The sequence below is a fragment of the Abramis brama genome (genome assembly GCF_963993115.1).
Source record: "Abramis brama genome assembly, chromosome: 11".
Taxonomy (NCBI): domain Eukaryota; kingdom Metazoa; phylum Chordata; class Actinopteri; order Cypriniformes; family Leuciscidae; genus Abramis; species Abramis brama.
Window position 1 is genome coordinate 32,223,197 of NC_139973.1, and position 13,752 is coordinate 32,236,948.

A 13,752-nucleotide genomic window follows, 5' to 3' on the forward strand; every position below is an offset into this window, starting at 1 on the left:
TTTTTTTTTTTGCATATTTATTTATAGCAATTTGCTGGAGTTTTGCTATTTATTTTCCAAGGTGGTATATTATCTGTATAAGTAGTTTCTTGATCAAGTTCTAGGACAATCTTGGCTCAAATCATAGTCCAGGTCATCTACTGTATCATCAGCTTGTAAATGAAGGGTCAGCATGGTCCAGCAATAAACCATGTAAAACTTGCTACCGTTAAAAGACTAATATGTTAGCTAAAACATGATAATCTTATGTTTGTGCTTTAGAGCAACTAAAGGCCTGGTTTTACAGACAGGGCTTAGATTAAGCCAGGATTAGGCCTTAGTTCAATAAGGGCATTTAAGTAGCTTTTATAAACGTTCCTTTGAAAAGAAACATTACTGGTGTGCATCTTGAGACAAAACAATGGCACTGACATATTTTAAGATATCATTTTAAGATAACAGCTCAAACATGCATTTTAGTCTGGGACTAGCTTAAAGCTACACTGTGTAATTTTTTAAGTTGATTCTTAGCAAAAAAACACTTTGTTCTTTCAAAATGATATGTGCTCATTAATGTGTAATTACTTCTACTAACTAATCAAGTATTCTCGTAAGCGTAGAATCTGCCATTTAGAATACATACGAGCGAGTCGCTCGAATGGCGGCAGCCATAGATATCATATATAAACGCTAGATGTCTTATGGTGCAGTCACTTCCGACATCACCGTTCGGCCATCTTCCCACAGGGAAGCTGTGAATTAAGGTGACTGATCAGCACGCACACAAATCCTCTTATCTCGCTGAAATCTTGACGGATTTACAAACGGTTTGGTTTCTTACAAACGTTATTAACGTGGCTATAATTCCGAATGCTTGAACATGTATGTTATAATTATTCATATGTATGCAGTGTCATAACTACATCTCAGACGTTTATAACAAACCAAACCGTTTGAAAATCGGTAGAAAATTGAGCAAGTTATGGTTATTTAAAAGTACATGCACCATTAAACGAGTGAGCGAGCACCCTGTGGTAAGATGGCCGCCCTGTGCGGACGTCGACCTCCATTGGCCAGCAGCGCGCACGAGACATCTAAGCTGTGTCTGAAACCGCTCACTCGTTCACTAATCCCTGCATAGTGAATGGCAGTTGAGTGCACTACATCAGCAAAGAGTGAACGAAAATGAGTGAGCGAATTCGGACGCTGACATAATTATCACGCGCCAGAGAGCTCGGACAATTTCGTCATAAACATTACCTACCCATCTTTAATATTTCCTTTTTTGGCTGTATGAATTGTATGTAACAATTGTATGTATGTATTTTTCACGTTTATTGCGTTATTTGATAAAAAAAAAAAGATAATAAAAACACTTATCATATTTATTTACTTTTTACATTTATATGTGAAAATAAAAGAGATCAAAACACTACACAGCACATTTGTTTATTCAAATATAGATATAACGGTATATATATAAATAAATAACCAGGCATCTGGTCTTATAAATGATTGTTTTCTATCTCGCGTGCGCCGTTGCCATGGTGACATTTTTGTTTATTTTTCATTCGCGCTCTATCGCCTTATCGTGTTGGATTGTGGGAAATAGTGTCTCAGCAAGTGTACATCGGATGTACACTCAAATTCAGAGAGGATTGTGGGTAAAAGTAGTGAACGAATGTAGGGAATGATGTCGTTCACTCAGAATTCGGACACCACTACAAAATGGCCGACACCCTAAATAGTGCACTATATAGTGGATAGGGAGCGATTTCAGACACAGCTCTAGCCTTTATTATATGATATCTATGGCGGCAGCCATGTTGCGCCTCCATCTTGAAAATACATTAGCCAAAGAGGGACATACCTAATTCAAGCTTCGCCTTTCGCGTTTTTACACTCAGTGGCACCGTGGCGAATGCGAGGGGGGGATTTACTCGCGACTGCCGGCAGATTTGAAATAATACGGCCACCGTAGGAGTTAAAATGCCCTCCGAATGGGAGGGGCTAGAAAGTAATATCAGAGAATGTCTAATATGGCGAGAAGTTTCACTCTCAGTAAACTTCCGGCTTTTGAACTGGTTGCAGTTCCACTCTGATTCCATATGAGGGCGCTCACAGGACGAGTGCAGAATGAATGGAGGTCTATGGCGCTATACCAATAAAAATCCACTTTTCTCAGGATATAATTTTTTTTCTAGTAATTTGAATGTTGTATTCGAAAGGAGATGCAAATAAATTACACATTGCTGGGTGTTAGATTTTTTTGAGTCACTTATTTGCTTTAAAAAGTCTTTTAAAGTGTCAATGACGTCATACACATGTACGACCAGAGATACTGCTTCACGGCAATCCTTCAGTCACTCTGGTGCGTTCGCGCTCTGCACTTTCTTTTCACTCGAGGCATCGACAACACAGCTGACACAGGTAAACACACGTGCTAGAAGAGTTTTTGTTTTGTTTGTTTCTGGTCCCGCTGCGGATGACACTATGCCATCAAGCGGTATCTCTGGTCGTAATCAGTCCTTCACTGACCAATCAGCGTTCATTAGCAGAATGCTAGCGTGTTATGGGCAACAACAACTCAACCTGTAAGAAATCAAAAGGACATACGTACTCGTTTATTCAACTTTCGACCTAAAACCCATGTTGAACTTGCAAAATCTACAATCAGATCTGAGATTTCTCAACGACAATCGGGTGAGAGAGACAAATTTAGCCGTCTAGCCCCATTGACTCCCATTCATTTTGCACTCATGGCGATCGCCCCCAGTGGAACTCTGGTGGAACTACAACCAAAATTCGGCACAATAGGACTTAATAGGGAGTGGGCAGGCTCTCCGTAGACGGGCTCTGGTAATATTCAGTTGGTAGTCATAAACAATTTCACCGCTAGATGGGAGAAAATCCTACACAGTGTAGCTTTTAAGCTTTTAAGTTTGTTAGGAAATATCCGTCGTATTACACATCCCACAATTCCCTCCCAAAATTGTTGCCACAATTTGTCTTCACTGGAATTTTTAATGTTAAACCCATTAATTACGAGGGGGTGTCCATACTTCTGTTTTTTAATGAACATAATTATTGGAGAGGAATCAGGATTCTTTCAGGACTGAAAAAACAGATGACGACAGAGGCAATTTACTTCAATAAATGGTATATTATATATATAAATATACCAAATTATTTAAGCTATTAAAATCAGTTTGTTACCATAAAATCACATAGGTGATACAATGGAAGGTCATATGGTGATTAAAATAACACCACATTAAAATAATGGTGTAAACTTTAACATAAGTAGGCTACATGACTGATAACAAAAATAGAAAACTAATTTTTTTTAATAAAATTCAAACAAATATATGTGATTTTGTACACTTATAAAAGCATACCATATTTACCTGTTTACATATTGAAACATATTGAAACATACTTATAAAACACACACACACAAAAAAAAACATATTAGTAATTAATCAGTAAGTAGTTAATAATAAATAAAAAACATCAGTAATTAAAAGGCAAATTCATACTATAAAATAATTGTTTCATTCTTTACCATTACTTACAGGATGTGAAAATCTGTTTCTGGAAATTGAGGCTATTTTGAAGAATCTAAAATGTAAAATAAAAATAGGTTACACTTTATTTTAAGGTGCTATTCTTAAACAAATATGCACTGAGTAATATTACTCTGTTAACAACATTTATTAGTTAACAGCTTTAACAGCATTTACTTACTGTACTATAGTTAGGGCTTGGTTTGTTAATTGCTTGTAATGATGCATAATTTGTTACTAGTGTATGCCTATAGTATAGCCTATATGTAAGATATGTGTAACAGGGACTTTAAACATATATATATATATATATATATATATATATATATATTAAGTTTTACCTAAAAATAGTAGGCTAATAAAATAAAATGGAAAATAAATGGAAAAAAATGCACAGGATCATAACATAATAAAAACACGTGTAGTTTCTGAGTCGTATTTTAGAGCTTTACAACAAATCCATAATATCACAGCTGTACATACATGGCATTTCAAACGCTGTCCAAAACTACAACTACCAGCATGCAACAGAACAAAACATTGCCTCCCCCTCGACTCCTCAGCATGGCTTTTTGGCACTCCCCAGCGGGGGATTGGTGCTGAAAGGCTTCATTGTGTCGGGGATTGAATGGGGGAGTTTGCGTTTTGTCGAAGTCCGTCTGTTATCATCCACACAGCGCGGATTAACTGGCCTGCCCGAGTCCGAGCCATGCGCGTTATCATGCCGCAAACCTCCAGCGGTGCATTTATTGTGCATGATACAGATAAATGCGCCCAGCTTCAGACCCGCTGCCGTTGAGTGAACGATGCTCAACAGCTCCAAAAAAATGAGCAGAGGGCCCGACAAATACGGATTAACAATGTAGGGATGCTATTGTCGAAGTCTCTCATCTGATACTGAGCTCTGCGTGTTTACATCGATGGAGAGTGTGCCTAGTCACCTATAAAAGCCTGCTTATCTTTTTGGTTGCTTTATTACATTTTGGAGCTGAATACGTTTTTCGAACGGGTTTACCGTCGCTGGGCATCAGACAAAAAAAAACAAAAAAACATGGGGAACGCTGAAAGTATGGATGCTCAGCTCACAGATTTCAGGGCGAGGGGCAACAAACCCCCTAAACTGCCCATGCCGGACCCGGCCGAACTGGAGGAGAGATTTGCAATCGCACTGGTAATATTCTTTCCTATCCTGAAATTGAGAAAAGGCATATCGATGTAATTGTGTCATGTGCACAACTAGTATGGAAGCTGGCAGCTCACGCCAGCACACACGCCTCTATTGTGTGCGGTTGGCAGTGTGCAATGCTTTGATGCTGTTTGCGCGTGCATGATAGCTACTAATTGCAGGCGCGCGCGGCCCTTTATTGTGGAATCCTTTGGGTTTTTGGTCTGTTTTAGCGTCATCAGAATTGTGAGCTTGGACTCATTCTTTCATATTGCTGTGATTATGCTTAAAGGAGTCTGCCCTTAATCCAGTCATCGCAGCGTGCTCTGTAGGCCACCGTATTCCCTGCATTTGCTTTTAAATAGGATTGCTTTTAGGTGCTGGACTTAACAGGACCAAGAACCCGAGTGGAATGAAAAGTGGCCTACTCGCACTTATTTAGATACAGATAGAACTACAGTGTTTACATGGTATTTTATCCATTGGCACAACTGTCTGATTGTTGTCTGTGGTGGGGTTTGAAATACATCAGTTTGTCATGAATGGCTCTTCAAGATAATGTCTCCAGGGACATAGCCTACGCGATCTAATATGTGATATAATTCTCTCATCAGAATCCAGCTTGCAGTCTATTAAAATAACATTTGGAGTGGTACAAATTTCCCCTCAGAGACCCCTACATTTCCCCTCTGAGATCAATAAAGTGTAGGCTATCTTTGACTTTGATCATTACCCATTTTCCCATATTAGCTGGTCGTGTTCATGTCTGTAACTACAGTGATTGGATTAATGTGACTACTCAAAACCGCATTCTTTTGACAAGCCTTACATGTGAGGTTCTCAAGGGTCTTTAATCAATGCACTTAGAATTGGTCATCTGTTACTTATCTCCCTGATTTGATTTACTCATTGTCTTCCAAACAGACACATGTCATTTGCTTACATTAGAGACCTTCCCTCAGAACAGAACAGAACAGTCCAGATCTAATCAAGGCAAAAGTCTGCAAATCAGCATAACTGCTTCTTGCTATGTGTGCATCGTGCATGTGTGTAGGCGTGTCTGTGAGAGGAGAAATGGAGCGGGGGGGAGTGAATGCAAATCGGTTAATGCTGCCTCGTTTTCACAGATTTGCATCTCAAATTCTGTCCCAATAGAGTTGACTTTTGCCGCCCAAGTCTCTTCACCCTCTTCCATTGCTCTTGTGTTTTCATTTGATGCTCAGACTCTTTGATTTCCACTGGAATCAGAGCTATTCTCTCATAATCATCTAGTCGAACTTTAGCTATTTTTCCCCAAATAGAAGAACAGAATGTAAAAAGAAAAAAAGACACAATGAGCTTACAGTATGTTCCAGTTGGTTATCTTTGATGGACTCAATTCAATTAATTTAAATGTAATTTAAGTTCATGCAATTAATTAAACTGATGCTATCAATCCATTACATTACTTAATATTTGTACAAAATAAGTGTATGGTCCAAGTGTGTAACATACATGTATAATCCACTAAGGAGACATGTTATGGTGGATAGAAAATATAGGGGTGTTTATAGTTCCTATAACTATTGCAGATGTACCAGCTATTTGGAGTGTTTGGCAGGAACTGGGAATGATTTTAGTTATAGGAATGTCTTTTAGGGAGACTAAATTAGCTCCTACTCGAGAGTATATCCCAGCACAATAGGAACTGCCAGTGATGTAAGTGTACGTTTGTGGTCCAAACGCGTGCCATACAATTTTAAAAGCCGTGTAAACACTTAGTTTACATATGCTTACTCCACAAACATGGAAATCAGCGATAGTTGAACCAACCCCAAAGTCCAGGCACATCTCAACTGATCCACTGTCCACCAGATGTTGACGTTGTTGAATGCCGCGCTTAAATAACGTCACTGTCTGGCGGTTTACATCACTTCAGAGATTCTACTGGCGGTGCAAATGCAACCGGGAAAATTTAGTTCTCGGGGGACTGACCTAGTGGCTAGTTTCTATAACTGAGCTCCTATGACTACCTAGTGTGAAAGACCCTCTCATACTGGGTGTCCTTTTCAAAAATCATGTTTGAAGGAGGCACTGGCTTTTTGATTAAATTCTTTCCTTTTTTATGCTCATGATATTCTGTATGAAGTTGCAGGGAAGAATGTTGCTGTTCTGGAGATATTAACTGTTTAGACGGATTGGACAAAATTGTAAATGAGTTATCCACTGATTTTGAACAACTTGTAAAGAACATCACTTGTGTTTTTGATGAACATGGTATGCAAAGAATAACTTTCCATGCATGATAAAGAAGAATGTTAACTCTTCTCTCTTTCTTCCTCAGAACTCTATGAACCTTCCTCCGGATAAAGTGAGGCTTCTTAGACAGTATGACAATGAAAAAAAATGGGAGCTGATATGTGATCAGGTGAGAGCGTCTGCTTCCATGCATTCTGCATAATGAGTCTTTAAAAAGCCAGAATCTTACACATCTTAATAGTAGTAACGGATCACAAAACACACAATTCGGATCATTACAGTTTTTGAGTTAAAAATCGGATCAGGAAAAAATGAAATGGGGGTCGGGGGGCAATGTAACTTTGCTTTTCATCCAAGCACACTTCAAGTACTTCGATACCACAGCCAAAACTAACAGATTAACTAAAGTTCAAACATTACTAAAGACAAGTGAACAGTCAGTAAAAACACTACACTAATTACAAGCATAGATAGATACAATATAACTAAGTTACAAATAAAGGATCTAACAGTAGTATTCAGTTTCAGGAATGTAATAATTAAATGTAAAATAACACTATAGTGTTCACTGTGTAAATTAAATATAGATAAATATTTGTTTAGCTGTTTTGTTGTGTGATTAACATTACAGACATAACCGACTGTGTTTACGGGGATACTTGCCGAGATGGGTATTGTGACATCATTTTGTGTGTATGTCCGTTTAAGCGCAAGGAGATCAGGGCGAAAGAGGAATCAATTTTGCATAAAAAAGCGCAAGTACCGAATTGAGTTCTCTTTCGCTTCTTCTTGTACTGGAACGTTTTAAAATCGCTTGAATGTGTAAACTGGCAAGACAAAACCTCTGCAAATGATAAACTTTCACTCTATGATAGTTAAACTTTGCAATTAATTTGCGAATCGCATGCCATCTGAACCGTGGGGCCTGGTCCGGACGGATCAAGTACAATCCGTTACTCCCCTACTTAAAATAGTCAGAGCTTGTTGCAACCTTCTTTTTTTATTTTTACAGAAAATTGTATTATTGAGTATACCCAATATTAACCATATAAAGCCTGCCTTATATTTGATACGTAACTTTGTATGGCTTCTAAATTATCAACATGTTTGCAAAACTGCAAAACGTGTTACACACCTACCACACGCCTTCTGTCGTCTGATTGATGGGTTGTTGTTTTTTAACAAGTAAAAGGTTTTTTGGTATAATTCTAAAAAATGTCATCTGTCAGGTTGTGGTACTTTTTTTTTTTGCTGTGAAATATTTACTGATTTCTTAAAAAGTTAAGAATAAGTTTTATATTGTTAGTAATATTTCAAGATGAACACTTAATGGACTGAATCAACTTGGGTTTACTTGATTATCCATACTTTTGTTTTTTATGTGAGTATCAAAAATATGATACATCAGGCTCTTGGGGAACTACAGAGCTTTGATAATAAAAACTAAAAACTAACATTATTTGGAGATACAGAGTGAAAACTTATATTTATATGCATTTCATGAAAATAGCCCCCCCCCCCCCCCCCCCCCTCCTCTGAGCTTCATATTTTCTTATATCATACTATATGAGCCATCAAAGCCTGATGTATGCCAAATATAATACTAAACAAAAGAAAACATATATTTTTTTAAATTTTGGCTATGTTCCCCTAAACCCCCTTTGACTTGAAAAGTTCAAAATATTATAATATAATGTCTATAACAAAATTCCAGTTACCATGTGTATACAATGTTCAGTGTAATACTGTATTTTTAATGTGATCTTGATATCACAAGAACCCTTTGTGGCAAGAGCTTTTAAGTGCTCTGTTGTGGTTTCTTGGGTTTTTAGTCAATGGAAAAAAGACAAGAGACACTTGTGATCTGGTCAACCGATTATATAAACAACCACTGGAATATACTTGAGATCTCTTGTTTCTCTCCCCAAGAGGAGACCCCTCATTTTCTTTAGTTCTGATTCCTGTTAGCATACTTTACTGCAAGAATGATTCCAATCAACCAAATATCTTATTTTATTATATGTCACTAAATAACAGAAAGCATATTTAATTGTCTGTCAGTGTTTGTAAAGTTGGTTAAATGTCATTTTTGTTGCATTTCCTGTAAGTCTGTAACACTTTAAATTGATCCAAGCTAAAAATGAGTGCAGATATATAATCATCCTGAAGTGTATTATACACAGTGGAAAGTTCCTTTATCATAACAGCTCCACTAAGTAAACAGATTCTTTATTAATATATTCTCTCTACATCCACCCTATCATGTCACCATGGCTACACTGACGTAAGAGAAGGAGAGTATGGCTGACTCTGGAAATGTTTGTTGAGGTGAAAGAGTGTGAAATGCCTGCTGTCTAAATAATGAATGATGATGATCATATCTCAGTAATTGCCATGATGATTTCAAGGCTGAAATGTGGTTCAGAAGTGATTGGATGAAAGTGAGACTCCGTGAAGAGTTGAATGATTTGGAATTGGATCAGAAGATAACGGAAGAGGAGGTTTGCTTAGTAAATGTTTTATGTTGAAGTTCGGTAGGGGTTTGAACTTGCTTCAAGAGGAGTGTTAAATATAAATAATATAAATATAGCATCATTTGTGTCTTAATAGGAGCGCTTCCAAGTGAAGAATCCTCCCCATACATACATTCAGAAGCTCAGAAGCTTTTTGGACCCTGCTGTTACCAGGAAGGTGAGTTCCTTCATGTTACACACGCTACCTCCATAACTTCTCTTCTGCCTTGTTAATAGACCACTAAGATTTAAAGATCTAGGTCTGGTATCCAAAACCCTGCAAGGGGGGATCATCATTGTACCCTTAAGCAAGGCACTTCAAGTTTTTGAGTAAACTGCAGATAGCATGTATATGAAGTGTGTGTAAAGACGCCTTGAATTAATAATGTATGCAAATAAGTCTGAGTGTGTGCATAGGGACAATAGCTGCAAAGAGAAATGTCTCCTGCATATTTTACAGCAGCATCTAAGTAATAGAAGAAAGTAACCCCAAACTCTTAATTTTAATGTCCCATCCAGAAGTCCTTATTGAATTTAAAAGGGCACATACACACTGCAGCTAAAATATATATATAATACTATATATTACATTTTCAGTTCACATATTACATCAGATTACACAATGAATAACAATCATGTAGAACACAGCAAACATTTTTCCTCACTCCACCTTTTTAAAAATGCAGGTAGTGACAAACGCATATACAAAATTTCAATGCAGTGTGTACGGAACCGAACTGGACGACTAGTTGTTAATGATCAGAGATATGTCTCTTCTGTATATGCAGTGCAAAAAATCACAGGGAAAGAGGTATGAGCCTTGACTCATTCGTGATGCCACTATTGCGTAATGCATTGCATAATTACACTGCAATGTTGAATGACGATAATTAATGTTTTTTTTTTTTTTTACATTCATCGAGACATCAGTAGCTGTATTAATATCAGTGATACTGGCCTTCATTCATAAAAAGATGCCATTAAACAAGTATATAAAACATACTGTCTTCATGTTGTTTCTACATTACCGGTAATTTGGAGATTAACTGTGAAATTATTACATTACAAAACATATTAAAAACTTGTGTTTTTAATCACGTGTAATCTAGTTATTTTTTAATCGACTGACAGCACTAGAATAAATGTAAAAAAAATTAATAAATAATAATAAAAATTCCAAAAAATGGATACGTATTCTTTTGAGTCTATAAGTGTAAAAGTACTCTTGGGTGGGTTAAAAAGATAATTTAAATATCATCAAGCTCAAGAAATTTTTTATAAATAAATATAGCGGTTTTTAAAAAAAAATTTATAAATGTAAAATATTTACTTCCTAATAAGTTGACATAACCCATTAGAAAATGAATAATTTATAATGCAGTTTAACATGGTTGTTTACACCGCGCTTTCTAGTTTCTTATTAACTCGTTTTGGTGCATTCATCTTTTTAATTACTTAAAATTCAACTGCAATTCGCACTCAGAATTCAGCGTTTTTTATTTAATTTGTTTATTTTACAAAAGCAGGAAAGTACAAAGTTTCGTCTCTAATAAATAATAATTTTGAGTGAATCACAGTTGTTGTTTTTTTTGTTTTGTTTTTTACGTAAATAATTTACACGCAATTAAATATATTTAACTTTTTTTCACATTACAAATGAGTCTTACACATGAAAATATGTACCTGCTTTGATATTTTCGGAAGGGGTTGCCTCACAAAGAGGTTTATCATATTTGGGGGAAATTTAGCATCAAAAGTCCAGAAGGGTCACATTTAAACTTGTATGCAATTGGTTTCACACTGCGACTGGCTTTTGCAACTGTCCACCTAAGTTAAGAACATTTTTGCTCAGAAATGGACATCTCTTCCTATTTCTTCACAGAAATTTAGGAGGCGAGTTCAGGAGTCAACTCAGGTGCTCAGAGAGCTGGAGATATCTCTTAGGACCAATCACATCGGGTGAGCCCAGTGAATTAAGTTCATTTTCAGGCTTTTGAGGTATTCAGTTAGGAAAAGGTTATTAAATGTTTTGTTCTTTACAGGTGGGTGAGAGAGTTTCTCAATGAGGAGAATAAAGGCCTTGATGTACTGGTGGAGTACCTGTCTTTTGCCCAGTATGCTGTAACGTAAGTAGTTTCTCTTTCTTGTCAATCTTAATTTGAGTCAGTTTTTTGTCTTTACTGCTGTTTTTTGTTTTCTTTTAACTTTTTATATTTGATTTAAGCTTACTGCTCACTTACCATCTCAGTACACCTTGAAATTGGTAGGGGCTGTCACAACAGTCGACTGTTGTTGCTGAAATCTTGTCACCTCACTGCTGGATCACAGTTGCTTCTGACAAATGAATGCGAGTAATGAATGAAATAAGTGCACCTTTTAGCAGTGACGGAGGGTTTGATGGATGGGAATGTGTAAGGTGTATTTTGAGATCAGTGTGAAAGCAAGATAGAATACAAGATAGAATAATTTCAGCATCTTGTGATATGATTAGTTTTAAGATGCCATGTCAGCTTAAAAATATATAAACGTTAATTTTGCCACATAGTATTTTCCATAATATTTGCCAGTTAATTAGTAGTTAAATGTAATATTGCTCAAGTTCAAGTGTGGGTTGATGCTGAGCCAGGGCTCAATCCAGGAATGACAAGGTCTACTGAAACTTGGCATGGGTGTCCACAAACTCTAGACCTAAAACTCATCTGTTTAGCCAGGCTTATATTTAAATCCCCATAGTCCGCTACTAATCCTGCTACATTTATTCTTTAGGCTGGGAACTATTGATCCATTCTTTATTAGAAGCACTAACATTACTTTCATTGTTTCTCAACTCTAGTCCTCAGAAGCCACCTCCCAGAATGTTTTAGATGTCTCCTTATATTCAACACACTAAGAAACTGATGAATTGAATCAGGTGTTTTAATTAGTGAGACATCAAAAACACTAGCTATGTTTACATGAACAGCTTTTGTTTCATTCAGAGATTGTGAAATCATTCCGATTAATGAATCTGAACATAGTGTTTAAATGGACGTTAAAAAAAGAGATCAGGTTGATGTGCACGTGTATATATGCGACAAGCTTCAAATCGGATTTGATCTTTTGACATTCACACACTGCACAAATATATAGTTTTCTGCTGTTTTTTCCCTATTTATCAAGCAGTAAAAACTCTCATTCCTCCACACAGAGGCGTCTGTGGACGAGTGTGTGACAAGGTTGTCCTGCACCATTTCACAGATGATCAGTGGAAGGAGAATTTTAGATTGACACTTCAGTCGTTTATGACACTATATTCAACTACAACAGCAGCTTGTTCCGTGTGTCATATGTCATAACGCCATTTCTGTGCGCAGAACTTTCCAGTTTTCTGTTTTCAATCTGATTATATGTTTAAATGTCCTTGAAAAGATTAGATATGGTTTAAACCAGCTTTTACAATCCGAACAATTTACAAATGTTGTGGTTATATATGACTTTTTTTATTACGACTGCGCTACTAGTCTGATCACAAATGGGGTCTATGTAAACACAGCTACTGTGGTAGGTAGGTTTCCAGGACTGGAGCTGAGAAACACTGTCCTAAGGTGTAGGAAAAGGAATTGAAGTAATGCTAGTGCCGCTCTAAGGGCCATTTGCATAAACATAGTCACTATATTAAGACATTTGATACTATAGAACCACTCTTTTGAACGGCCTTAAGTATCCTGTTGGCATTCATAGACAGGCCTGGTTTAGTTTAGTTCTTACCTGTCAGATTGAGTGTGCGTGTACGTAAAAGAACGACTGCCAAAACAATTGTAAAGTATGGTATGCTTCAAGGTTCTATTTTAGGCCCTTTGTTGTTTTCCTTGTATATGCCCCCTTCAAGTGATTTTAGCAATGAAAACCTTCAAATTTCAAAGACCAAAGTCATTTGTTACCTCGACAGGTAACAAATAATTCCTTTAACTAAGCATACTTTCTCAACGAGAAGTTGGGAGGACATAATGTTTTGTAGAACTTTTGGAAACCAAAATGACACGTAGTTTGTGTATTGTTTATGCTTTAAACAACACTCTTATTCTCTCTCAGGTTTGATGGAGATATAACGGAGAGCACCACAGGTGAGATTTCCGTAGATACCCCCTGGAGCAGGTCTATAGAAGATCTCCATGGTGACAGTAATCTACCATCACCGATTAGCGGCAGCAGCATACCACGATCCACACGGCACTCCTTAAGGTAGACGCTCACAAACACATTTGTGTTCATTCTGAAAATTGGAAAAGATTTTTTACAAGACAGCCCTTAA

The 13,752-nt window shown here is 36.9% G+C and overlaps 1 protein-coding gene across 2 annotated transcripts in view; it reads left to right on the forward strand.

Moving 5' to 3' along the window:
* The first annotated feature begins 4,122 nt into the window (after positions 1-4,122).
* fmnl2b (formin-like 2b) overlaps positions 4,123-13,752 on the forward strand; it is a 29,923-nt gene continuing 20,293 nt past the window's right edge. For both annotated transcript variants that reach the window (XM_084128649.1, XM_084128650.1), the window contains exons 1-6: positions 4,123-4,716; positions 7,034-7,117; positions 9,559-9,639; positions 11,344-11,420; positions 11,504-11,587; positions 13,533-13,682. In XM_084128649.1, coding sequence (XP_083984775.1) covers positions 4,597-4,716; positions 7,034-7,117; positions 9,559-9,639; positions 11,344-11,420; positions 11,504-11,587; positions 13,533-13,682 — 596 coding nt within the window. In that variant the 5' untranslated portion in view covers positions 4,123-4,596. The remainder of the gene's footprint in view (positions 4,717-7,033; positions 7,118-9,558; positions 9,640-11,343; positions 11,421-11,503; positions 11,588-13,532; positions 13,683-13,752) is intronic.